This window comes from Salvelinus fontinalis, chromosome 21, assembly GCF_029448725.1.
Source record: "Salvelinus fontinalis isolate EN_2023a chromosome 21, ASM2944872v1, whole genome shotgun sequence".
Lineage (NCBI taxonomy): Eukaryota > Metazoa > Chordata > Actinopteri > Salmoniformes > Salmonidae > Salvelinus > Salvelinus fontinalis.
The window spans coordinates 150,772-177,500 of NC_074685.1; the positions used below are offsets into that span (position 1 = coordinate 150,772).

At 48.3% G+C, this 26,729-nt stretch overlaps 1 protein-coding gene across 1 annotated transcript in view; it reads left to right on the forward strand.

Moving 5' to 3' along the window:
• Positions 1 to 26,729, forward strand: part of LOC129819106 (netrin receptor DCC-like) — a 241,853-nt gene that overhangs the window by 138,633 nt on the left and 76,491 nt on the right. Inside the window, exon 17 of the mRNA XM_055875675.1 lies at positions 8,519 to 8,584. Coding sequence (XP_055731650.1) covers positions 8,519 to 8,584 — 66 coding nt within the window. The remainder of the gene's footprint in view (positions 1 to 8,518; positions 8,585 to 26,729) is intronic.

Here is a 26,729-nt window from a genome sequence, read left to right on the forward strand (position 1 = left end):
GAACCACTGAGTCATCAGGCTACTCTCAGACTGAAGTCTGTAGTGAACCACTGAGTCATCAGGCTACTCTCAGACTGAAGTCTGTAGTGAACCACTGAGTCATCAGGCTACTCTCAGACTGAAGTCTGTACTGAACCACTGAGTCACCAGGCTACTCTCAGACTGAAGTCTGTGGTGAACCACTGAGTCATCAGGCTACTCTCAGACTGAAGTCTGTGGTGAACCACTGAGTCATCAGGCTACTCTCAGACTGAAGTCTGTGGTGAACCACTGAGTCATCAGGCTACTCTCAGACTGAAGTCTGTGGTGAACCACTTAGTCATCAGGCTACTTTCAGACTAAAGTCTGTGGTGAACCGCTGAGTCATCAGGCTACTCTCAGACTGAAGTCTGTGGTGAACCACTGAGTCATCAGGCTACTCTCAGACTGAAGTCTGTGGTGAACCACTTAGTCCTTAGGCTACTCTCAGACTGAAGTCTGTGGTGAACCACTGAGTCATCAAGCTACTCTCAGACTTAAGTCTGTGGTGAACCACTGAGTCATCAGGCTACTCTCAGACTGAAGTCTGTGGTGAACCACTGAGTCATCAGGATACTCTCAGACTGAAGTCTGTAGTGAACCACTGAGTCATCAAGCTACTCTCTGACTTAAGTCTGTGGTGAACCACTGAGTCATCAGGCTACTCTCAGACTGAAGTCTGTAGTGAACCACTGAGTCATCAGGCTACTCTCAGACTGAAGTCTGTAGTGAACCACTGAGTCATCAGGCTACTCTCAGACTGAAGTCTGTAGTGAAACACTGAGTCATCAGGCTACTCTCAGACTGAAGTCTGTACTGAACCACTGAGTCACCAGGCTACTCTCAGACTGAAGTATGTGGTGAATCACTGAGTCATCAGGCTACTCTCAGACTGAAGTATGTGGTGAATCACTGAGTCATCAAGCTACTCTCAGACTGAAGTCTGTGGTGAATCACTTAGTCATCAGGCTACTCTCAGACTGAAGTCTGTGGTGAACCACTGAGTCATCAGGCTACTCTCAGACTGAAGTCTGTAGTGAACCACTGAGTCATCAGGCTACTCTCAGACTGAAGTCTGTGGTGAACCACTTAGTCATCAGGCTACTCTCAGACTGAAGTCTGTGGTGAACCACTGAGTCATCAGGCTACTCTCAGACTGAAGTCTGTGGTGAACCACTTAGTCATCAGGCTACTTTCAGACTAAAGTCTGTGGTGAACCGCTGAGTCATCAGGCTACTCTCAGACTGAAGTCTGTGGTGAACCACTTAGTCCTTAGGCTACTCTCAGACCTAAGTCTGTGGTGAACCACTGAGTCATCAGGCTACTCTCAGACTGAAGTCTGTGGTGAACCACTAAGTCATCAGGCTACTCTCAGACTGAAGTATGTAGTGAACCACTGAGTCATCAGGCTACTCTCAGACTGAAGTCTGTATTGAACCACTGAGTCATCAAGCTACTCCCAGACTGAAGTCTGTGGTGAACCACTGAGTCATCAGGCTACTCTCAAACTGAAGTCTGTGGTGAACCACTGAGTCATCAGGCTACTCTCAGACTGAAGTCTGTGCTGAACCACTTAGTCATCAGGCTACTCTCAGACTGAAGTCTGTGGTGAACCACTGAGTCATCAGGCTACTCTCAGACTGAAGTATGTGGTGAACCACTGAGTCATCAGGCTACTCTCAGACTGAAGTCGGTGGTGAACCACTGAGTCATCAGGCTACTCTCAGACTGAAGTCTGTGGTGAACCACTGAGTCATCAAGCTACTCTCTGACTGAAGTCTGTGGTGAACCACTGAGTCAGCAGGCTACTCTCAGACTGAAGTCTGTGGTGAACCACTGAGTCATCAGGCTACTCTGACTGAAGTCTGTGGTGAATCACTGAGTCATCAGGCTACTCTCAGACTGAAGTCTATGGTGAATCACTGAGTCATCAGGCTACTCTCAGACTGAAGTCTGTAGTGAACCACTGAGTCATCAAGCTACTCTCTGACTGAAGTCTGTGGTGAACCGCTTAGTCATCAGGCTACTCTCAGACTGAAGTCTGTGGTGAACCACTGAGTCATCAGGCTACTCTCAGACAGAAGTATGTGGTGAACCACTGAGTCATCAGGCTACTCTCAGACTGAAGTCTGTGGTGAACCACTGAGTCATCAAGCTACTCTCAGACTGAAGTCTGTGGTGAACCACTGAGTCATCAGGCTACTCTCAGACAGAAGTATGTGGTGAACCACTGAGTCATCAGGCTACTCTCAGACTGAAGTCTGTAGTGAACCACTGAGTCATCATTCTACTCTGACTGAAGTCTGTGGTGAATCACTGAGTCATCAGGCTACTCTCAGACTGAAGTCTGTGGTGAACCACTGAGTCATCAGGCTACTCTCAGACTGAAGTCTGTAGTGAACCACTGAGTCATCATTCTACTCTGACTGAAGTCTGTGGTGAACCACTTAGTCATCAGGCTACTCTCAGACTGAAGTCTGTGGTGAACCACTGAGTCATCAGGCTACTCTCAGACTGAAGTCTGTGGTGAACCACTGAGTCATCAGGCTACTCTCAGACTGAAGTCTGTGGTGAACCACTTAGTCATCAGGCTACTCTCAGACTGAAGTCTGTGGTAAACCACTGAGTCATCAGGCTACTCTCAGACTGAAGTCAGTTGTGAACCACTGAGTCATCAGGCTACTCTCAGACTGAAGTCTGTAGTGAATCACTGAGTCACCAGGCTACTCTCAGACTGAAGTCTGTGGTGAACCACTGAGTCACCAGGCTACTCTCAGACTGAAGTCTGTGGTGAACCACTGAGTCACCAGGCTACTCTCGCACAGCTTTTTATTGACGTTTTGTGCCAACAATTATTTTCAAGAGAGAATAAAAAAAGGAGTTTTTAGTCACCATATGAAATGGTCTTATTAAAGTGTATGATTATTTAGGCACATCTTTTTTAAATACTCTACAAATCTAATTTTTTTTAAGTACTCTAAGCTAGATGTTATTAAATAAACCATCTGTTTTTACATATGAAGGTTCATCCGTGAAGGCAGAGACTATTTCCCATGTAATGCCACCCTATTCCCTATATAGCACCCTACATTGACCAGGGCCATATGCCACCCTATTCCCTATATAGTACCCTACATTGACCAGGGCCATATGCCACCCTATTCCCTATATAGTACCCAACGTTGACCAGGGCCATATGCCACCCTATTCCCTATATAGTACCCTACATTGACCAGGGCCATATGCCACCCTATTCCCTATATAGTACCCTACGTTGACCAGGGCCATATGCCACCCTATTCCCTATATAGTACCCTACATTGACCAAGGGCCATATGGCACCCTATCAAAGGCACTCCACTATATAGATAGGGTGCAATTTGAGACGCATATAAAAATGATTCCATATTTCCTCACTGTGACCTGTTAATGCTTTTTAATACCTCTTCGGTCTATTTCATTCAAAATGAGGACATTATGTTGGTTTATATAATGGATTCTGTACCAGCTCTGAACGTAAACAAGCAAACTGTCTCAATAGAGACCTTGACATACAGTAGTTAACTATGATCAATGCACTCAGTTGGTGTACTTCATTGGACTGTGGCCCAGGCCCCTCAATTTACCCTTGACAAAGGACAGCATTTAACGTTGTGAAGTCCTCAACACATGAAAATACAGAGATAAATAAATGTCAGATATTGGGAGTGGAGCAAAATGTGGGCCAGGACTCAGGGGCTAAATTAGTTTTGTGACTTGAGTGAAAACCCTTGTATGTCTTGGCCTTAACGCACGCGCACACGCGCGCACGCACACACACACACACACACACACACATACACACACACACACAACCACACACACACACACACACACACACACACACACACACACACACACACACACACACACACACAGCATATCAATCTTGTGAAACGGCACCAGGGGAGGCAGTGGTTGAAGTCCAGGCTGGAGATTGATGTTTGGGGCCGTTTCTCTGGCTCCTCCTCTGGCCCCCCTCAGCCAACCCCGGCCCCCAACCCCTCCCTGGACCCTTCTAGTCTCTCTGGCCCACCCTGGTCTCTCTAGCCCCTCCTAGACCTTCTGGTACCTCCTGCCTCCTGATGGCCCCCCCTGACCCCTCTGGGTACTCCTGGCGCCTCTGGCCCCCCCTCTGATAGGTTGGAGGACGTCCTCCGGAAGTTGTCATAATTACTGTGTAAGTCTATAGGAGGGGTTGAGAACCATGAGCCTCATAGGTATTGTATTGAAGTCAATGTACCCAGAGGAGGACAGAAGCTAGCTGTCCTTTGGGGGGGGGGGGGGGGTTGAGGTCAGGGCTTTGTGATGGCCACTCCAATACCTTTGTTGTCTTTAAGCAATTTTGCCACAACTTTGGAAGAATGCTTGGGGTCATTGTTGTCCATTTGAAAGACCCATTTACGACCAAGCTTTAACTTCCTGACTGATGTCTTGAGATGTTGATTCAATATATCCACATCATTTTCCAGCCTCATGATGCCATCTATTTTGTGAAGTGCACCAGTCCCTCCTGCAGCAAAACACCCCCACAACATGATGCTGCCACTCCCGTGCTTCACGGTTGGGATGGTGTTCTTCGGCTTGCTAGCCTCCCCCTTTTTCCTCCGAACATAACGATGGTCATTATGGCCAAACAGTTTTTGTTTCATCAGACCATTTCTCCAAAAAGTACGATCTTTGTCCCCATGTGCAGTTGCAAACCGTAGTCTGGGTTTTTTATGGTGGTTTTGGAGCAGTGGCTTCTTCCTTGCTGAGGGGCCTTTCAGGTTATGTCGATATAGGACTTGTTTTACTGTGGAAATAGATACTTGTGTACCTGTTTCCTCCAGCATCTTCACAAGGTCCTTTGCTGTTGTTCTGGGATTGATTTGCACTTTTCGCACTAAAGTACGTTCATCTCTAGGAGACAGAACGCGTCTCCTTCCTGAGCGGTATGACGGCTGTGTGGTCCCATGGTGTTTATACTTGCGTGCTATTGTTTGTACAGATAAACGTGGTACCTTCAGGCGTTTGGAAATTGCTCCCAAGGATGAACCAGACTTGTGGAGGTCTACAATTTTCTTTCCAAGGTCTTGGCTGATTTCTTTTGATTTTCCCGTGATGTCAAGCAAAGAGGCACTGAGTTTGAAGGTAGGCCTTGAAATACATCCACAGGTACACCTCCAATTGACTCAAATGATGTCAATTAGCCTATCAGAAGCTTCTAAAGCCATGACATCATTTTCTGGAATTTTCCAAGCTGTTTAAAGGCACAGTCAACGTAGTGTATGTAAACTTCTGACCCACTGGAATTGTGATACAGTGAATTATAAGTGAAATAATCTGTCTGGTAACAATTGTTGGAAAATGACTTGTGTCATGCACAAAGTATATGTCCTAATGTAACAGTATAACTTTAAACTGTCCCCTCGCCCCGACACGGACGCGAACCAGGGACCTTCTGCACACATCAACAACGGTCGCCCACAAGCATCGTTACCCATCGCTCCACAAAAGCCACGGCCCTTGCAGAGCAAGGGGCAACACTACTTCTAGGTTTCAGAGCAAGTGACGTAACTGATTGAAACGCTATTAGTGCTAACTAGCTAGCCATTTCACATCCGTTACACTCACTCCCCTTTCGACCTCCTCCTATTCCGCAGCAATCAGTGATCCGGGTCAACAGCATCAATGTAACAGTTTAACTTTATGGCGTCCCCTCGCGCGAACCAGGGACCCTCTGCACACATCAACAACGGTCGCCCACGAAGCATCGTTACCCATCGCGCCACAAAGGCTAAGGCTCTTGCAGAGCAAGGGGCAACACTACTAATAGGTTTCAGAGCAAGTGACGTAACTGATTGAAACGCTATTAGCACGTACCCGCTAACTAGCTAGCTATTTCACATCCGTTACACTCACCCCCCTTTCAACCTCCTCCTTTTCCGCAGCAACCAGTGATCCGGGTCACGGCACCAATGTAACAGTATAGCTTTAAACCGTCACCTCACCCCGACACGGGCGCGAACCAGGGACCTTCTTCACACATCAACAACGGTCGCCCACGAAGCGTCGTTACCCATCGCTCCACAAAGGCCGCAGCCCTTGCAGAGGGCAAGGGGAAACACTACTTCTAGGTTTCAGAGCAAGTGACGTAACTGATTGAAACGCTATTAGCGCGTGCCCGCTAACTAGCTAGCCATTTCACATCCGTTACACTAACAGACTTGCCAAAACTATAGTTTGTTAACAAGAAATTTGTGGAGTGGTTGAAAAACAAGTTTTAATGACTCCAACCTAAGTGTATGTAAACGTCCGACTTCAACTGTATGTATTATATTGTAGTATTTTATTGTGTATAGTATAGGGGTCTGTGGGAGGGGGGGGGGGGGGGTAGAGAGAGGTATAGATAAAGATGGTGTTTTTTCCTCACTTGCTTTGGCAATGTAAACATATGTTTCCCATTGCCAATAAAGCCCCTTGAATTGATATTATCTCTCTCCTGTTTCTCTATCTCTCTCCCTCTCTCTGTTGTGTATCTCTCCTCGTCTCTCTCCTGTCTCTCTCCCTCTCTCTTTGTGTCTCTCTCCTGTCTCTCTCCCTCTCTCTTTGTGTCTCTCTCCCTCTCTCCCTCTCTCTTTGGGTCTCTCTCCTGTCTCTCTCTCTCTCTCCCTCTCTCTCCCTCTCTCTGTTGTGTCTCTCTCATGTCTCTCTCCCTCTCTCTTTGTGTCTCTCTCCTGTCTCTCCCTCTCTCTCCCTCTCTCTGTTGGGTCTCTCTCATGTCTCTCTCCCTCTCTCTGTTGTGTCTCTCTCATGTCTCTCTCCCTCTCTCTGTTGGGTCTCTCTCATGTCTCTCTCCCTCTCTCTCCCTCTCTCTGTTGTGTCTCTCTCCTTGTCTCTCTCCCTCTCTCTGTTGGGTCTCTCTCCTTGTCTCTCTCCCTCTCTCTGTTGGGTCTCTCTCCTTGTCTCTCTCTCCCTCTCTCTGTTGGGTCTCTCTCCTTGTCTCTCTCCCTCTCTCTGTTGGGTCTCTCTCCTTGTCTCTCTCTCCCTCTCTCTGTTGGGTCTCTCTCCTTGTCTCTCTCTCCCTCTCTCTTTGTGTCTCTCTCCCTCTCTCTCTCTCTCTCTCTCTCTCTCTCCTGTCAATTCAATTCAATTCAATTCAATTCAAGGGGCTTTATGGGAATGGGAAACATGTGTTAACATTGCCAAAGCAAGTGAGGTAGATAATATACAATATCTCTCTGTCTCTCTATCTCTCCCTCTCTCTTTGTGTCTATCTCCTTGTCTCTCTCCTGTCTCTCTATCTCTCTCACTCTCTATTTGTGTCTCCCTCCTTGTCTCAATATCTCTCTCTTTGTGTCTCTCTCCTCGTCTCTCTCCTTCTCTCCCTCTCTCTTTGTGTCTCTCTCCTCGTCTCTCTCATGTCTCTCCCTCTCTCTCCCTCTCTCTGTTGTGTCTCTCTCCTGTCTCTCTCCTGTCTCTCTCCCTCTCTCTTTGTGTTTCTCTCCTCATCTCTCTCCTCTCTCCCTCTCTCTTTGTGTCTCTCTCCTTGTCTCTCTCCCTCTCTCTTTGTGTCTCTCTCCTTGTCTCTCTCCCTCTCTCTGTTGTGTCTCTCTCCTGTCTCTCTCTCTCTCCCTCTCTCTTTGTGTCTTTCTCCTTGTCTCTCTCCTGTCTCTCTCTCTCTCTCCCTCTCTCTTTGTGTCTTTCTCCTTGTCTCTCTCCTGTCTCTCTCTCCCTCTCTCTTTGTGTCGCTCTCCCGTCTCTATATCTCTCTCTCTCTGCGTGTATTTCTCACCTTGTCTCCTGTCTCATTGTCTCCTATCTCTCTCTGTTGTGGAGGTTGGGGAGAAGGCCAGGTCTGAATTCTCCCCTGCTCTCAAACACAATAGTTTCCAATTGCCTATTATTGGTTGGCACTTAGGAATGTATAATGAGATGTACAATACAGGCAATTCTACAGACACTCAGACCACTCCCACACTGTATTCTATCTCTGGATTGCCGTGTAATGTTAAGTCAAAGAAAATAATGTATTCTTAAAATAGGTAAAACTTAAATTTTATCTTTCAAAATACTCAAGTTTGAACACAGAAATATAATAGCATTCTTCTTTGTTCTTCCTTCTCTCCCTTCCCCTGTTCTCTCTGTCTCTCTCTCTCTCCCTCCTCTCTCTCCCTTCCCCTGTTCTCTCTGTCTCTCTCTCTCTCTCTCTCTCTCTCTCTCTCCCTTCCCCTGCTCTCTCTCTCTGCTCTCTCTCTCCCTCCTCTCTCTCCCTTCCCCTGTTCTCTCTGTCTCTCTCTCTCTCTCTCCCTCCTCTCTCTCCCTTCCCCTGCTCTCTCGCTCTGCTCTCTCTCTCTCCCTCCTCTCTCTCTCCCTTCCCCTGCTCTCTCTATCTCTCCCTCCTCTCTCTCCCTCCCACATCTCTCTCTCTCTCTCTCTCTCTATCCCTGCTCAACCCCACTCTTTTTCTGTTGTACAGGTCGCCATGGAGATGGCGGCTACTGGCCTTCTGACAACAACCTGATTGATAGGAGCAGTTTGAACGGTAAGCACCCTTTATAATCCAAAATGCATTTCTGCCACACAGCCTTAACTGTTCCCTATTGTAGAAGTGTTCCCGCCATCCCTCACTCTGTTACCGCCCTCCCTCCCTCTGTTACCGCCCTCCCTCCCTCTGTTACCGCCCTCCCTCCCTCTGTTACCGCCCTCCCTCCCTCTGTTCCCGCCCTCCCTCCCTCTGTTACCGCCCTCCCTCCCTCTGTTACCGCCCTCCCTCCCTCTGTTCCCGCCCTCCCTCCCTCTGTTCCCGCCCTCCCTCACTCTGTTACCGCCCTCCCTCCCTCTGTTACCGCCCTCCCTCCCTCTGTTACCGCCCTCCCTCCCTCTGTTACCGCCCTCCCTCCCTCTGTTACCGCCCTCCCTCCCTCTGTTACTGCCCTCCCTCCCTCTGTTACCGCCCTCCCTCCCTCTGTTACCGCCCTCCCTCCCTCTGTTACCGCCCTCCCTCCCTCTGTTACCGCCCTCCCTCCCTCTGTTACCGCCCTCCCTCCCTCTGTTACCGCCCTCCCTCCCTCTGTTACCGCCCTCCCTCCCTCCGTTACCGCCCTCCCTCCCTCTGTTACCGCCCTCCCTCCCTCTGTTCCCGCCCTCCCTCCCTCTGTTCCCGCCCTCTCTCCCTCCGTTACCGCCCTCCCTCCCTCTGTTACCGCCCTCCCTCCCTCTGTTCCCGCCCTCCCTCCCTCTGTTCCCGCCCTCCCTCCCTCTGTTCCCGCCCTCCCTCCCTCTGTTACCGCCCTCCCTCCCTCTGTTACCGCCCTCCCTCCCTCTGTTCCCGCCCTCCCTCCCTCTGTTACCGCCCTCCCTCCCTCTGTTACCGCCCTCCCTCCCTCTGTTACCGCCCTCCCTCCCTCTGTTACCGCCCTCCCTCCCTCTGTTACCGCCCTCCCTCCCTCTGTTACCGCCCTCCCTCCCTCTGTTACCGCCCTCCCTCTGTTACCGCCCTCCCTCCCTCCGTTACCGCCCTCCCCCCCTCTGTTACCGCCCTCCCTCCCTCCCTCCCTCTGTTACCGCCCTCCCTCCCTCTGTTACCGCCCTCCCTCCCTCTGTTACCGCCCTCCCTCCCTCTGTTACCGCCCTCCCTCCCTCCCTCCCTCTGTTACCGCCCTCCCTCCCTCTGTTACCGCCCTCCCCCCCTCTGTTACCGCCCTCCCTCCCTCCCTCCCTCTGTTACCGCCCTCCCTCCCTCTGTTACCGCCCTCCCTCCCTCTGTTACCGCCCTCCCTCCCTCTGTTACCGCCCTCCCTCCCTCTGTTACCGCCCTCCCTCCCTCTGTTACTGCCCTCCCTCCCTCCGTTACCGCCCTCCCTCCCTCTGTTACCGCCCTCCCTCCCTCTGTTACCGCCCTCCCTCCCTCTGTTACCGCCCTCCCTCCCTCTGTTACCGCCCTCCCTCCCTCTGTTACCGCCCTCCCTCCCTCTGTTACCGCCCTGTGATGTGTTCAGAGTTTCCCTCCCTCTGTTACCGCCGTGTAATGTGTTCAGAGTTTCCCTCCCTCTGTTACCGCCCTGTGATGTGTTCAGAGTTTCCCTCCCTCTGTTACCGCCCTGTGATGTGTTCAGAGTTTCCTGGAAACGGCTCCCTACTGTGAAATCACCTAGTCTCTCTGTTCCCAGACCTGGAAACGGCTCCCTACTGTGAAATCACCTAGTCTCTCTGTTCCCAGACCTGGAAACGGCTCCCAACTGTGAAAGCCCCTAGTCTCTCTGGTCCCAGACCTGGAAACGGCTCCCTACTGTGAAATCACCTAGTCTCTCTGGTCCCAGACCTGGAAACGGCTCCCAACTGTGAAAGCCCCTAGTCTCTCTGGTCCCAGACCTGGAAACGGCTCCCAACTGTGAAAGCCCCTAGTCTCTCTGGTCCCAGACCTGGAAACGGCTCCCAACTGTGAAAGCCCCTAGTCTCTCTGGTCCCAGACCTGGAAACGGCTCCCAACTGTGAAAGCCGCTAGTCTCTCTGTTTCCAGACCTGGAAACGGCTCCCAACTGTGAAAGCCCCTAGTCTCTCTGGTCCCAGATCTGGAAACGGCTCCCTACTGTGAAATCACCTAGTCTCTCTGGTCCCAGACCTGGAAACGGCTCCCTACTGTGGGACTCTGGGAACTATTGACTAGTTGACTAGATAGACAATGGCTCTGTACACATACCCCGGCACACATGCACACATACACAGACACACATACACAGACACACATACACAGGCACACATACACAGGCACACATACACAGACACACATACACAGGCACACATACACAGACACACATACACAGACACACATACACAGACACACATTACAGACACACATTACAGACACACATACACAGACACACATACACAGACACACATTACAGACACACATTACAGACACACATACACAGGCACACATACACAGACACACATACACAGGCACACATACACAGGCACACATACACAGGCACACATACACAGACACACATACACAGGCACACATACACAGGCACACATTACAGACACATACACAGGCACACATACACAGGCACACATTACAGACACACATACACAGACACACATACACAGGCACACATACAAACGGCAGGCTGTGGAGCTGTCTCTGTTGGGAAATCTGTCTGTTAATTAAGGAGTAGCATATCATTACAGCCTGTAGGTTTATGAGCAGGAGAAAAGAGGGAGGGAGGGGTAGACTAGAGAGAGCGAGGTAAGGAGGGGTAGACCAGAGAGAGAGAGGGAGGGATGGGTAGATCAGAGAGAGGGAGGGAAGGAGGGGTAGACCAGAGAGAGAGAGGGAGGGAGGGGTAGACCAGAGAGAGAGAGAGAGGGAGGGGTAGACCAGAGAGAGAGAGGGAGGGAGGGAGGGGTAGACCAGAGAGAGAGAGGGAGGGAGGGGTAGACTAGAGAGAGAGAGGGAGGGAGGGGTAGACCAGAGAGAGAGAGGGAGGGAGGGGTAGACTAGAGAGAGAGGGGGAGGGAGGGGTAGGAATCCAGTCTGAGTAACACTATCCAGTCTGAGTAACACTATCCAGTCTGAGTAACACTATCCAGTCTGAGTAACCCTATCCAGTCTGAGTAACCCTATCCAGTCTGAGTAACACTATCCAGTCTGAGTAACCCTATCCAGTCTGAGTAACCCTATCCAGTCTGAGTAACACTATCCAGTCCAAGTAACCTGATCCAGTCTGAGTAACACTAACCCTATCCAGTCTGAGTAACCCTATCCAGTCTGAGTAACCCTAACCAGTCTGAGTAACACTAACCCGATCCAGTCTGAGTAACCCTATCCAGTCTGAGTAACCCTATCCAGTCTGAGTAACCCTATCCAGTCTGAGTAACCCGATCCAGTCTGAGTAACCCTATCCAGTCTGATTAACCCTATCCAGTCTGAGTAACACTATCCAGTCTGAGTAACCCGATCCAGTCTGAGTAACCCTATCCAGTCTGATTAACCCTATCCAGTCTGAGTAACACGATACAGTCTGAGTAACCCGATCCAGTCTTAGTAACCCGATCCAGTCTGAGTAACCCTATCCAGTCTGAGTAACACTATCCAGTCTGAGTAACACTATCCAGTCTGAGTAACACTAACCAGTCTGAGTAACCCTATCCAGTCTGAGTAACCCTATCCAGTCTGAGTAACCCTAACCCGATCCAGTCTGAGTAACCCTATCCAGTCTGAGTAACACTATCCAGTCTGAGTAACACTAACCAGTCTGAGTAACCCGATCCAGTCTGAGTAACCCTAACCCGATCCAGTCTGAGTAACACTATCCAGTCTGAGTAACCCGATCCAGTCTGAGTAACCCTATCCAGTCTGAGTAACCCTAACCCGATCCAGTCTGAGTAACACTATCCAGTCTGAGTAACACTATCCAGTCTGAGTAACCCTATCCAGTCTGAGTAAGACTAACCCTATCCAGTCTGAGTAACCCTATCCAGTCTGAGTAACCCAATACAGTCTGAGTAACCTTATCCAGTCTGAGTAACACTAACCTTATCCAGTCTGAGTAACCCTATCCAGTCTGAGTAACCCTATCCAGTCTGAGTAACACTAACCCTTTCCAGTCTGAGTAACAATGTCCAGTCTGATTAACCCTATCCATTCTGAGGAACCCTATCCAGTCTGAGTAACACTATCCAGTCTGAGTAACCCTATCCAGTCTGAGTAACACTATCCAGTCTGAGTAACACTGTCCAGTCTGAGTAACACTGTCCAGTCTGAGTAACCCTATCCAGTCTGAGTAACCCTATCCAGTCTGAGTTACCCTAACCCGATCCAGTCTGAGTAACCCGATCCAGTCTGAGTAACACTAACCAGCCTGAGTAACCCTACCCGATCCAGTCTGAGTAACCCTATCCAGTCTGAGTAACCCTATCCAGTCTGAGTAACACTATCCAGTCTGAGTTACCCTAACCTGATCCAGTCTGAGTAACATTATCCTTTCTGAGTAACACTAACCCTATCCAGTCTGAGTTACCCTAACACGGTCCATTCTGATTAACACGATCCAGTCTGAGTAACATTATCCAGTCTGAGTAACACTAACCATATCCAGTCTGAGTAACCCTATCCAGTCTGAGTAACACTATCCAGTCTGAGTAACCCTATCCAGTCTGAGTAACACTATCCAGTTTGATTAACCCTATCCAGTCTGAGTAACCCTATCCAGTCTGAGTAACCCTATCCAGTCTGAGTAACCCTAACACTATCCAGTCTGAGTAACCCTATCCAGTCTGAGTAACACTATCCAGTCTGAGTAACCCTATCCAGTCTGAGTAACACTATCCAGTCTGAGTAACCCTATCCAGTCTGAGTAACACTATCCAGTCTGAGTAACCCTATCCAGTCTGAGTAACACTATCCAGTCTGAGTAACCCTATCCAGTCTGAGTAACCCTATCCAGTCTGAGTAACCCTATCCAGTCTGAGTAACACTATCCAGTCTGATTAACCCTATCCAGTCTGAGTAACCCTATCCAGTCTGAGTAACCCTATCCAGTCTGAGTAACCCTAACACTATCCAGTCTGAGTAACCCTATCCAGTCTGAGTAACACTATCCAGTCTGAGTAACCCTATCCAGTCTGAGTAACACTATCCAGTCTGAGTAACCCTATCCAGTCTGAGTAACACTATCCAGTCTGAGTAACCCTATTCAGTCTGAGTAACACTATCCAGTCTGAGTAACCCTATCCAGTCTGAGTAACCCTATCCAGTCTGAGTAACCCTATCCAGTCTGAGTAACCCTAACACTATCCAGTCTGAGTAACCCTATCCAGTCTGAGTAACACTATCCAGTCTGAGTAACACTATCCAGTCTGAGTAACCCTATCCAGTCTGAGTAACCCTATCCAGTCTGAGTAACCCTAACACTATCCAGTCTGAGTAACCCTATCCAGTCTGAGTAACACTATCCAGTATGAGTAACACTATCCAGTCTGAGTAACACTAACCCGATCCAGTCTGAGTAACCCTATCCAGTCTGAGTAACAATATCCAGTCTGAGTAACACTAACCCTATCCAGTCTGAGTAACACTAACCAGTCTGAGTAACACTAACCAGTCTGAGTAACCCCATCCAGTCTGAGTAACACTATCCAGTCTGAGTCACTCTAACCCGATCCAGTCTGAGTAACCCTATCCAGTCTGAGTAACCCTATCCAGTCTGAGTAACCCTATCCAGTCTGAGTAACACTATCCAGTCTGAGTAACCCTAACACTATCCAGTCTGAATAAAACTAACCCCATCCAGTCTGTGTAACCCTATCCAGTCTGAGTAACCCTATCCAGTCTGAGTAACACTATCCAGTCTGAGTAACCCTATCCAGTCTGAGTAACACTATCCAGTCTGAGTAACCCTATCCAGTCTGAGTAACCCTATCCAGTCTGAGTAACCCTATCCAGTCTGAGTAACCCTATCCAGTCTGAGTAACACTATCCAGTCTGAGTAACACTAACCCGATCCAGTCTGAGTAACATTATCCAGTCTGAGTAACACTAACCATATCCAGTCTGAGTAACACTATCCAGTCTGAGTAACACTATCCAGTCTGAGAAACCCTATCCAGTCTGAGTAACCCTAACCCTATCCAGTCTGAGTAACCCTATCCAGTCTGAGTTACCCGATCCAGTCTGAGTAACACTAACCCTATCCAGTCTGAGTAACCCTATCCAGTCTGAGTAACCCTATCCAGTCTGAGTAACCCTATCCAGTTTGAGTAACCCTATCCAGTCTGAGTAACCCTATCCAGTCTGAGTAACCCTATCCAGTCTGAGAAACCCTATCCAGTCTGAGTAACCCTATCCAGTCTGATTAACACTAACCCTATCCAGTCTGATTAACCCTATCCAGTCTGAGTAACCCTATCCAGTCTGAGTAACACTATCCAGTCTGAGTAACCCTAACCCGATCCAGTCTGAGTAACCCTATCCAGTCTGAGTAATGTATATGATAACCCCACCCATTTCGAGGCTTCCCCCCAAATTCACTACAAGCTGCACACACATACATGCACACGCATACACGCACACACACACGTGCACACACACACACACGCTGTAATCTGTAATCATACTTGAGTGTGTTGGCAGAACGTCGCCGGGGACCGGCGGGACTCGCTGGTATGACAGCGTGCTCACTGACCCACTGCAATGCCTGCTGGGATGAATTAGGAGGTAACCGGTGGCTTCTGTCTGTCCTTCTGATTAGGAGCAGATGGTTTGAGCCTGTTGCCTTCCAGCATGATAGAGGTCAGAGTTCACTGATGAAGCACAGACCCTCCATGTATTGTACCTGGTTCTCAATGGACAGGAGCAGTTTGAAACAGAGTGTGTGTCCCTAATAGCACCTTATTCCCTATGCAGTGCACTACTTTGGACCATCCAGTTGGCGCACGTATTTGTCCATACTGCCTGGGCTCTGGTTAAAAGTAGTGCACTACATAGGGAATAGTGTGCAACTGTGCCCTAGGTGTGCAGTAGTTATATTAGCTGGATGTCCAGACTTGTGACCCTGAGCAGGGGACGAGTCATTTATCCTGTCCCAGAGACGGGACTGCTCAGGTGTTGTGGGACTGAGACTAATCTCATTTGTCTGCCTGTGTTCTTTAGTTCTACTTAACGTTCTTTAGAATATTCCTAGATGTTCTGGGTTGTGTTCATGTTCCTAGATGTTCTGGAATGTGTTCATGTTCCTAGATGTTCTGGAATGTGTTCATGTTCCTAGATGTTCTAGATTGTGTTCATGTTCCTAGATGTTCTGGAATGTGTTCATGTTCCTAGATGTTCCTGAATGTGTTCATGTTCCTAGATGTTCTGGAATGTGTTCATGTTCCTAGATGTTCCGGAATGTGTTCATGTTCCTAGATGTTCTGGAATGTGTTCATGTTCCTAGATGTTCTGGAATGTGTTCATGTTCCTAGATGTTCTGGAATGTGTTCATGTTCCTAGATGTTCTGGAATGTGTTCATGTTCCTAGATGTTCTGGAATGTGTTCATGTTCCTAGATGTTCTGGAATGTGTTCATGTTCCTAGATGTTCCGGAATGTGTTCATGTTCCTAGATGTTCTGGAATGTGTTCATGTTCCTAGATGTTCCGGAATGTGTTCATGTTCCTAGATGTTCTGGAATGTGTTCATGTTCCTAGATGTTCTGGAATGTGTTAATGTTCTACTATTGTTAGCCTACCTAGTTACTTATTCAACAGTCCAATACATCCGCCCCACTCCTAGAAGGTTCCAGATTGTCCTGTGTATTTTTATCCTAACCCAGTCTGAAACATCGCATGTGTGCAATCTGTGTTTCTCTTCGCCTGGGAACGTTGGGATGCCATCTGAAAACCATCTTAAGGAATAGGAGATAATTCGGTTGAAATGAGTCTAATATAGCAGATGAGCATCGAGGCGGAACCGGACTGGAATTGGAGTCTAGCGTCAGCGTCATTACCCAATAACCGTGTCCCAAAATATATATTCCTTTTGACTAGGGCTCTGGTCTAAAGTAGTACACTATATAGGGAATAGGGCTCTGGTCTAAAGTAGTACACTATATAGGGAATAGGGCTCTGGTCTAAAGTAGTACACTATATAGGGAATAGGGCTCTGGTCTAAAGTAGTACACTATATAGGGAATAGGGCTCTGGTCTAAAGTAGTACAATATATAGGGAATAGGGCTCTGGTCTAAAGTAGTACAATATATAGGGAATAGGGCTCTGGTCTAAAGTAGTACAATATATAGGGAATAGGGCTCTGGTCTAAAGTAGTGCACTATATAGGGAATAGGGCTCTGGTCTAAAGTAGTACAATATATAGGGAATAGGGCTCTGGTCTAAAGTAGTGCACTATATAGGGAATAGGGCTCTGGTCTAAAGTAGTACACTATATAGGGAATAGGGCTCTGGTCTAAAGTAGTGCACTATATAGGGAATAGGGCTCTGGTCTAAAGTAGTGCACTATATAGGGAGGGCTCTGGTCTAAAGTAGTACAATATATAGGGAATAGGGCTCTGGTCTAAAGTAGTGAACTATATAGGGAATAGGGCTCTGGTCTAAAGTAGTGCACTATATAGGGAATAGGGCTCTGGTCTAAAGTAGTGCACTATATAAGGAATAGGGCTCTGGTCTAAAGTAGTGCACTATATAGGGAATAGGGCTCTGGTCTAAAGTAGTGCACTATGTTCAAAATAGGGTCCATTTGGGACATGTACAGTGTGTAACCAGGACGATGGGTCTGAGACACTCTCACACATTATCTGATGTTTCTGCTGGAATAGCTATTGTTGCGACGACTAGACCGGATAATTATTGAAGAATTGAACTTTTTATTTATTTTTTAAAGATGACTGGTTGAATTCTAATGTGAACATGTCACCTTGTTAAACCTAGAGAACAGACAAAGATGATTTCCTCTAAGGCTGCTCCTCCAGTCCAGGCCAGAGTTTAGAGCTCTGCTATTCCACCTGAGGGTTAGGGCTGAGTAGAGTCTATAACTAGGACAATGGGCTCAGGTATCACTGAATTGAATACTAACATTTTGATACATTTGGTCATTTGCTCGTGCTCTGCTGCGTGAGAAATGGCCCAGTTTTAGAGTGATGAAAGTAGGTCACTGCTCACTGCTCACTGCTCATTGCTCACTGCTCACTGCTCACTGCTCACTGCTCACTGCTCTCTCACGTCACGTCATTGAGGAGAGCAGCACAAGCCTAGCCGTTGCTATGGATACTGACAGACTCAGAGCCACCATGAGCAGAGTGCATGCAGAGTGAGCTGCGTTGCAGAGAGCGAGTGATAGACAGAGAGGAATAGGTAATGGATTTACTAACGGAGGAAGTTATTTCTGGTTTTGGGTTTCGGGCTGGACCTTAAATTTGGCAGAAGCAATCGGGCCTGGGCAGGGTAGGGCCTGAACGTCGCGGTCCAGGGTAGGACCTGAACGTCACGGGCCTGGTTAGGGTAGGGCCTGAACTTTACGGGGTAGGGTAGGGCCTGAACGTTGCGGGCCTGGGTAGTGTCGGGTCTGAATGTTGTGGGTATGGGTAGGGTAGGACCTGAACGTTGCAGGCCGCGCAGGGTGGGACATGAATGTCACGGGCCTGGATAGGGAAGGGCTTGAATGGTGGGTGCCTGGGTATGTGGGGGCCTGAACGTTGTGGGCCTGAGTAGGGAAGGGCCTAAACATTGCGGGCCTGGGTAGGGAAGGGCCTGCACATCGTGGGCCTGGGTAGGGAAGGGCCTGAACATCTTGGGCCTGGGTAGGGAAGGGCCTGAACATCTTGGGCCTGAGTAGGGAAGGGCCTGAACATCGTGGGCCTGGGTAGGGAAGGGCCTGAACATCGTGGGCCTGGGTAGGGAAGGGCCTGAACATCGTGGGCCTGGGTAGGGAAGGGCCTGAACATCTTGGGCCTGGGTAGGGAAGGGCCTGAACATCTTGGGCCTGGGTAGGGAAGGGCCTGAACATCTTGGGCCTGGGTAGGGAAGGGCCTGAACATCTTGGGCCTGGGTAGGGAAGGGCCTGAACATCGTGGGCCTGGGTAGGGAAGGGCCTGAACATCGTGGGCCTGGGTAGGGAAGGGCCTGAAAATCTTGGGCCTGGGTAGGGAAGGGCCTGAACATCGCAGGCCGGGCAGGGTAGGGCCTGAACGGTGTAGGCCTGGGTATGTGAGGGCCTGAACGTCATGGGCCTGGCTAGGTGGGGGCCTGAACATCGTGGGTCTGGGTAGGGTAGGGTCTGAACATCTCGGGCCTGCGTAGGGTAGGGCCTGAACCATGTGGGCCTGGATATGTGGGGGCCTGATTGCCGTGGGCCTGGCTAGGTGGGGGCCTGAACGTCATGGGCCTGGGTAGGGTAAGAACTGAACGTTGTGGTTATGGACAGGGTATGACCTGAACATTGTGTGCCTGAGCAGGGTAGGGCCTGGACGTTGTGGGTAAGGGCAGGGTAGGGACTGAATGTTGTGGGTAAGGGCAGGGTAGGGCCTGAATGTTGTGGGTAAGGGCAGGGTAGGGCCTGAACGTTGTGGGTAAGGGCAGGGTAGGGCCTGAACGTTGTGGGTAGGGGCAGGGTAGGGCCTGAACGTTGTGGGTAAGGGCAGAGTAGGGCCTGAACGTTGTGGGTAGGGGCAGGGTAGGGCCTGAACGTTGTGGGTAAGGGCAGGGTAGGGCCTGAAGGTCACGGGTAAGGGCACGGAGTACCAGCATACTGATAGTCAACCCTTCATCAAAACAACTCACGTTAATATCAGCAGCTGTGTTATTGTAAATAAAAGCTATAGTACTCTAGGATTTAAATAAATATATTTGCCATTAATGTTGGTTTTTGCCAGCAACACGAGTGTGTCAATGTAAATGCTGTCTTTATGTAATGTAATTGGTTTTCACAAGACTTTGTGCAGTAAAATGTGTTCAAAGCTTTACCCGTGTTAGGCTTTGTCATCCTGGTGGGCTGACAGCAGTTCTATCTTGTAATGCTTCTGTGATGTTGTTTTCCTTGTGGGTTAACCTAGCTACACCATTGACAGACACTAACACAACAACAACAACAACAAAAAAGCTTTTCATTTACTGTTGTTGTTCAAAGGCTACTGAGGTTAGTCTGCTTTCAAGTTGTTTTATCTGCGTTTGACAGGTCATTTGATCTTCAGGAAGTTCGCCTGTGAGGGGTTGTAGACTGTCGAGTCGTACAACATGTGGATTATCAGATGCACTAACAAAGAATGGCATTCTGATATTACCAAGGGAATTAGTTTACAATAGAACCTGTAGAATATTCCAGAACACTCATATATATATATATATATATATATATATATATATATATATATATATATATATATATATATATATATATATATATATACAGTACCAGTCAAAAGTTTTGACACACCTACTCATTCCAGGGTTATTCTTTCTTTGTACTATTTTCTACATTTTAGAATAATAGTGAATACATCAAAACTATGAAATAACACATATGGAATTATGTATTAACCAAAAAAGTGTTAAACAAATCTAAATATATATTTCTATTTTAGATTCTTCAAAGTAGCCACCCTTTGTCTTGATGGCAGCTTTGCACGCTCTTGGCATTCTCTCAACCAGCTTCATGAGGTAGTCACCTGGAATGTATTTCAATTAAAAAGGTGTGCCTTGTTAAAAGTTAATTTGTGGAATTTATTTCCTTCTTAATGCTTTTGAGCCAATCAGTTGGATTGTGACAAGGTAGGGGTGGTATACAGAAGATAGCCCTATTTGGTAAAAGAACAGCTCAAATAAGCAAAGAGAAACAACAGTACATCATTACTTTAAGACATGAACATTGAAAGTTTTTTCAAGTGCAGTCGCAAAAAGATATCAAGCGCTGTGATAGAACTGTCTCTCATGAGGACTGCCACAAGAACAGAAAGACCCAGAGCATTCTACAATGTATAATACAATAAAGTAAAACCCTTGAATGAGTAGGTGTCCAAAACACACACACACACACGTTTCGTATCACGTAGGCAGTTCTGTTTGAGTAGCTGATAGACAGACCTAGTAGCCTGAGGGTGTATTAGCCCTAATGGAATAGTCTACACGCTATGGCTGCCTCTCAAACGACCCTGTGGGCCGTTAAAAGTAGTGTACTATAGAGAATAGAGCTGTCTTTAGGAATGCAGTCCTTACCTCAGCCCAGAGGAGGAGGGTTGTCTACGGATGGAGGATGAACGCTTGGTAATTAAGTACAGGCAGCAGTCCTTACCTCAGCCCAGAGGAGGAGGATTGTCTACGCTGGATGAACGCTTGGTAATTAAGTACAGGCAGCAGTCCTTACCTCAGCCCAGAGGAGGAGGATTGTCTACGCTGGATGAACGCTTGGTAATTAAGTACAGGCAGCAGTTCTTACCTCAGCCCAGAGGAGGAGGGTTGTCTACAGATGGATGAACGCTTGGTAATTAAGTACAGGCAGCAGTCCTTACCTCAGCCCAGAGGAGGAGGGTTGTCTACGCTGGATGAACGCTTGGTAATTAAGTACAGGCAGCAGTCCTTACCTCAGCCCAGAGGAGGAGGGTTGTCTACGCTGGATGAACGCTTGGTAATTAAGTACAGGCAGCAGTCCTTACCTCAGCCCAGAGGAGGAGGGTTGTCTACGGATGGATGAACACTTGGTAATTAAGTACAGGCAGCAGTCCTTACCTCAGCCCAGAGGAGGAGGGTTGTCTACGGATGGATGAACACTTGGTAATTAAGTACAGGCAGCAGTTCTTACCTCAGCCCAGAGGAGGAGGGTTGTCTACGCTGGATGAACGCTTGGTAATTAAGTACAGGCAGCAGTCCTTACCTCAGCCCAGAGGAGGAGGGTTGTCTACAGAGGGAGGATGAACGCTTGGTAATTAAGTACAGGCAGCAGTCCTTACCTCAGCCCAGAGGAGGAGGGTTGTCTACGCTGGATGAACGCTTGGTAATTAAGTACAGGCAGCAGTCCTTACCTCAGCCCAGAGGAGGAGGGTTGTCTACGGATGGATGAACACTTGGTAATTAAGTACAGGCAGCAGTCTTTACCTCAGCCCAGAGGAGGAGGGTTGTCTACAGAGGGAGGATGAACGCTTGGTAATTAAGTACAGGCAGCAGTCCTTACCTCAGCCCAGAGGAGGAGGGTTGTCTACGGATGGAGGATGAACGCTTGGTAATTAAGTACAGGCAGCAGTCTTTACCTCAGCCCAGAGGAGGAGGGTTGTCTACAGATGGAGGATGAACGCTTGGTAATTAAGTACAGGCAGCAGTCCTTACCTCAGCCCAGAGGAGGAGGGTTGTCTACGCTGGATGAACGCTTGGTAATTAAGTACAGGCAGCAGTCCTTTCCTCAGCCCAGAGGAGGAGGGTTGTCTACAGATGGAGGATGAACGCTTGGTAATTAAGTACAGGCAGCAGTCCTTACCTCAGCCCAGAGGAGGAGGATTGTCTACGCTGGATGAACGCTTGGTAATTAAGTACAGGCAGCAGTCTTTACCTCAGCCCAGAGGAGGTGGGTTGTCTACAGATGGAGGATGAACGCTTGGTAATTAAGTACAGGTAGTGTTAAACGCTTCAGTATATCTGTTATTTTCTTTGAGACGGCGGGGAGGTGAACGTGAACGGAGGGACAGGTTGATTTGATGACATTCTCCATCACCCCGTTATTGTGACCTTGACAGGAGTGGCGTGGAGGAGCCTCGTGTTGGTGTGGGGGCTTGGAGGCGCCACAGTGAATCCATCCTTCACCCCCCCCCCCCCCCCCCCCATGAACACTCAGAGGGAGCACGGGACTGATGGCAGCATGCACACACACACACACACACACACACCACACACCACACACCACACACACACACCACACGCACACACACACACACACACACACACACACACACACACACACACACACACACACACACACACACACACACACACACACCACGCACACACCCACACACACACACACCACACACACACACACACACACACACCGCTGTATGGTACCAGCGATGGAAATGTGCATAGCTCTCTCAATTTGTCTTGTTGTATTGCTGTGTTCGGTATTTTCCTCAGGCTGTTTGGGAACAGCTGGTGTTTTGAAAGGAACACACACACACACACACACACACACACACACACACACACACACACACGTACTGTAGGAAACAGGGCTTGGTAACACAGTCTGTCTGTTAGTGCTCTGACTACAGTCCAACACCCACTGTGGTCTGACTACAGTCCTCTGACTACAGTCCAACACCCGCTGTGGTCTGACTACAGTCCAACACCCGCTGTGGTCTGACTACAGTCCAACACCCACTGTGGTCTGACTACAGTCCAAAACCCACTGTGGTCTGACTACAGTCCAACACCCGCTGTGGTCTGACTACAGTCCAACACCCGCTGTGGTCTGACTACAGTCCTCTGACTACAGTCCTCTGACTACAGTCCAACACCCGCTGTGGTCTGACTACAGTCCTCTGACTACAGTCCAACACCCGCTGTGGTCTGACTACAGTCCAACACCCGCTGTGGTCTGACTACAGTCCAACACCCGCTGTGGTCTGAATGGCGTGTCACTCTCAAGCAGAACATACTGGTCCAGCTTCTCAGACCTTTTTGTCATTGTTTTCCAATGTGCTGCAGCATTAGAAGTGAAGGAGGGAAAACAGACAGTTTTGACACCGTTTTAGTGACACGATGCGATTATTTTTTTTTTGTGTATCTAGTAACGGCAGTTAGAAACGGAAACAGAGAGGACAAGAATTCCATTAGCATTCGCAGTGTAGAATCACTAGCATTTTACCATTAGCATTCGCAGTGTAGAATCACTAGCATTTTACCATTAGCATTCGCAGTGTAGAATCACTAGCATTTTACCATTAGCATTCGCAGTGTAGAATCACTAGCATTTTACCATTAGCATTCGCAGTGTAGAATCACTAGCATTTTACCATTAGCATTCGCAGTGTAGAATCACTAGCATTTTACCATTAGCATTCGCAGTGTAGAATCACTAGCATTTTACCATTAGCATTCGCAGTGTAGAATCACTAGCATTTTACCATTAGCATTCGCAGTGTAGAATCACTAGCATTTTACCATTAGCATTCACATTATAGCATCACAATCAGTATAACCCACCCCCACCCGTTATAGAGGAACAGACAGCAGTAGAGTTGAAGCGAGTGTGTTTCTCTTGAGCGGGTGGGAGGTTATATTGTTGTGAATGAGTGGAAATATCTCTGGGTATATAGAGAATAGGTTTTAACGTCTTGGGGATCAAATCAAATCAAATTGTATTAGTCACATGTGCCGAATACAACAGTGAAATGTTTACTTACGAGCCCCTAACCAACAATGTAGTTTAAAAAAATATATGGATAAGAATAAGAGATTAAAGTAACAAGAAAATAAAGAGCAGCTGTAAAATAATAATAGCGAGACTATATACAGGGAGGTACCGGTACAGAGTCAATGTGCGGGGGCACCGGTTTGTCGAGGTAGTATGTACATGTAGGTAGAGTTATTAAAGTGACTATGTATAGATGATAACAACAGAGAGTAGCAGCGGTGTAAAAGAGGGTGGGGTGGGGGGCAATGCAAATAGTCTGGGTAGCCATTTGATTAGCTGTTCAGGAGTCTTATGGCTTGGGGGTAGAAGCTGTTTAGAAGCCTCTTGGACCTAGACTTGGCACTCCGGTACTGCTTGCCGTGCGGTAGCAGAGAGAACAGTCTGTGATTAGGGTGGTTGGAGTCTTTAACAATTTTTAGGGCCTTCCTCTGACACCGCCTGGTATAGAGGTCCTGGATGGCAGGAAGCTTGGCCCCAGTGATGTACTGGGCCGTTCACAATACCCTCTTTAGTGCCTCGCGGTCAGAGGCCGAGCAGTTGCCATACTAGGCAGTGATGCAACCAGTCAGGATGGTGCAGCTGTAGAACCTTTTGGGGATCTGAGGACCCATGCCAAATCTTTTCAGTCTCCTGAGGGGGAATAGATTTTGTCGTGCCCTCTTCACGACTGTCTTGATGTGCTTGGACCATGTTAGTTTGTTGTTGATGTGGACACCAAGGAACTTGAAACTCTCAACCTGCTCCACTACAGCCCCGTCAATGAGAATGGGGGCGTGCTCGGTCCTCTTTTTCCTGTAGTCTACAATCATCTCCTTTGTCTTGATCACGTTGAGGAAGAGGTTGTTGTCCTGGCACCATATTACCAGGTCTCTGACCTCCTCTCTATAGGCTGTCTTGTCGTTGTTGATGATCAGGCCTACCACTGTTGTGTCATTGGCAAACTTAATGGTGGTGTTGGAGTCGTGCCTGGCCGTGCAGTCATGAGTGAACAGGGAGTACAGGAGGGGACTGAGCAGGCACCCCTGAGGGGTCCCTGTGTTGAGGGTCACCATGGCGGATGTGTTGTTGCCTACCCTTACCACCTGGGGGCGGCCCGTCAGGAAGTCCAGGATCCAGTTGCATAGGGAAGTGTTTAGTCCTTTGAGGGCTTTGAGGGCACTGTGATGTTGAACACTGAGTGAATAGCATTCTCATATAGGTGTTCCTTTTGTCCATGTGGGAAAGGGCAGTGTGGAGTGCAATAGAGCTGCATCATCTGTGGATCAGTTGGGGCGGTTTGCAAATTAGAGTGGGTCTAGGGTTTCTGGGATAATGGTATTGATGTGAGCCATGACCAGTCTTTCAAAGCAGTTCATGGCTACAGATGTGAGTGCTATGGGTCGGTAGTCATTTAGCCAGGTTACCTTGGCGTTCTTGGGCTCAGGTACTATGGTGGTCTGCTTAAAACATGTTGGTATTACAGACTCGGACAGGGAGAGGTTAAAAATGCCAGTGAAGACACTTGGCAGTTGGTCTGCGCATGCTCGCAGTACACGTCCTGGTGATCCGTCTGGCCCTGCGGCCTTGTGAATGTTGACCTGTTTAAAGGTCTTACTCACATCGGCTGCGGAGAGCGTGATCACACAGTCTTCCGGAACAGCTGGTGTTCTCATGCATGTTTCAATGTTATTTGCCTCGACGCAAGCATAGAAGTAGTTTAGCTCGTCCGGTAGGCTCGTATCACTGGGCAGCTCTCGGCTGTGCATCCCTTTGTAGTCTGTAATGGTTTGCATGCCCTGCCACATCCGACGAGCGTCAGAGCTGGTGTAGTACGATTCGATTTTAGTCCTGTATTGGCGCTTTGCCTGTTTGATGGTTTGTAGGGGGCATAGCGGGATTTCTTATAAACTTCCGGATTAAAGTCCCGCTCCTTGAAAGCAGCAGCTCTACCCTTTAGCTCAGTGTGAATGTTGCCTCTAATCCATGGCTTCTGGTTGGGTTATGTACGTACAATGTCACTGTGGGGACGACGTCATCGATGAACAGCCAATTACTGATGTGGTGTACTCCTCAATGTCATTGGAGGAATCCCGGAACATATTGCAGTCTGTGATAGCCAAACAGTCCTGTAGTTTAGCATCTTCTTCATCTGACAACTTTTTTATTGATCTAGTCACTGGTGCTTCCTGCTTTAATTTTTGCTTGTAATGAGGAATCAGAAGGATAGAATTATGGTCAGATTTGCCAAATGGAGGGCGAGGCAGAGCTTTGTATGCGTCTCTGTGTGTGGAATAAAGGTGGTCTAGAGTTGTTTTTCCTCTGGTTGCACATTTAACATGCTGATAGAAATTTGGTAAAACAGATTTAAATTTCCCTGCATTAAAGTCCCCGGCTACTAGGAGCGTTTTCCGCTTATTGCGGAATACAGCTCATTCAATACTGTCTTAGTGCCAGCCTCTGACTGTGGTGGTTTGTAAACAACTACAAAGAAAACAGATGAAAACTCTCTCTGTAGGTAGTGTGGTCTACAGCTTATCATGAGATACTCTACCTCAGCCGAGCAATAGCCTTCCTTAGATATCGTGCACCAGATGTTATTTACAAAAACACAGAGTCCACCGCCCCTTGTCTTACCAGACGCCGCTGTTCTATCCTGCCGGTACATCGTATAACCCGCCAGCTGTATGTTCTTAATGACGTTGTTCAGCCACGACTCCGTGAAAGATAAGATATTACAGTTTATAATGTCCCGTTGGTAGTTTAATCTTCCGCGTAGGTCATACATTTTTTATTCTCCAAAGATTGCACGTTTGCTAACAGA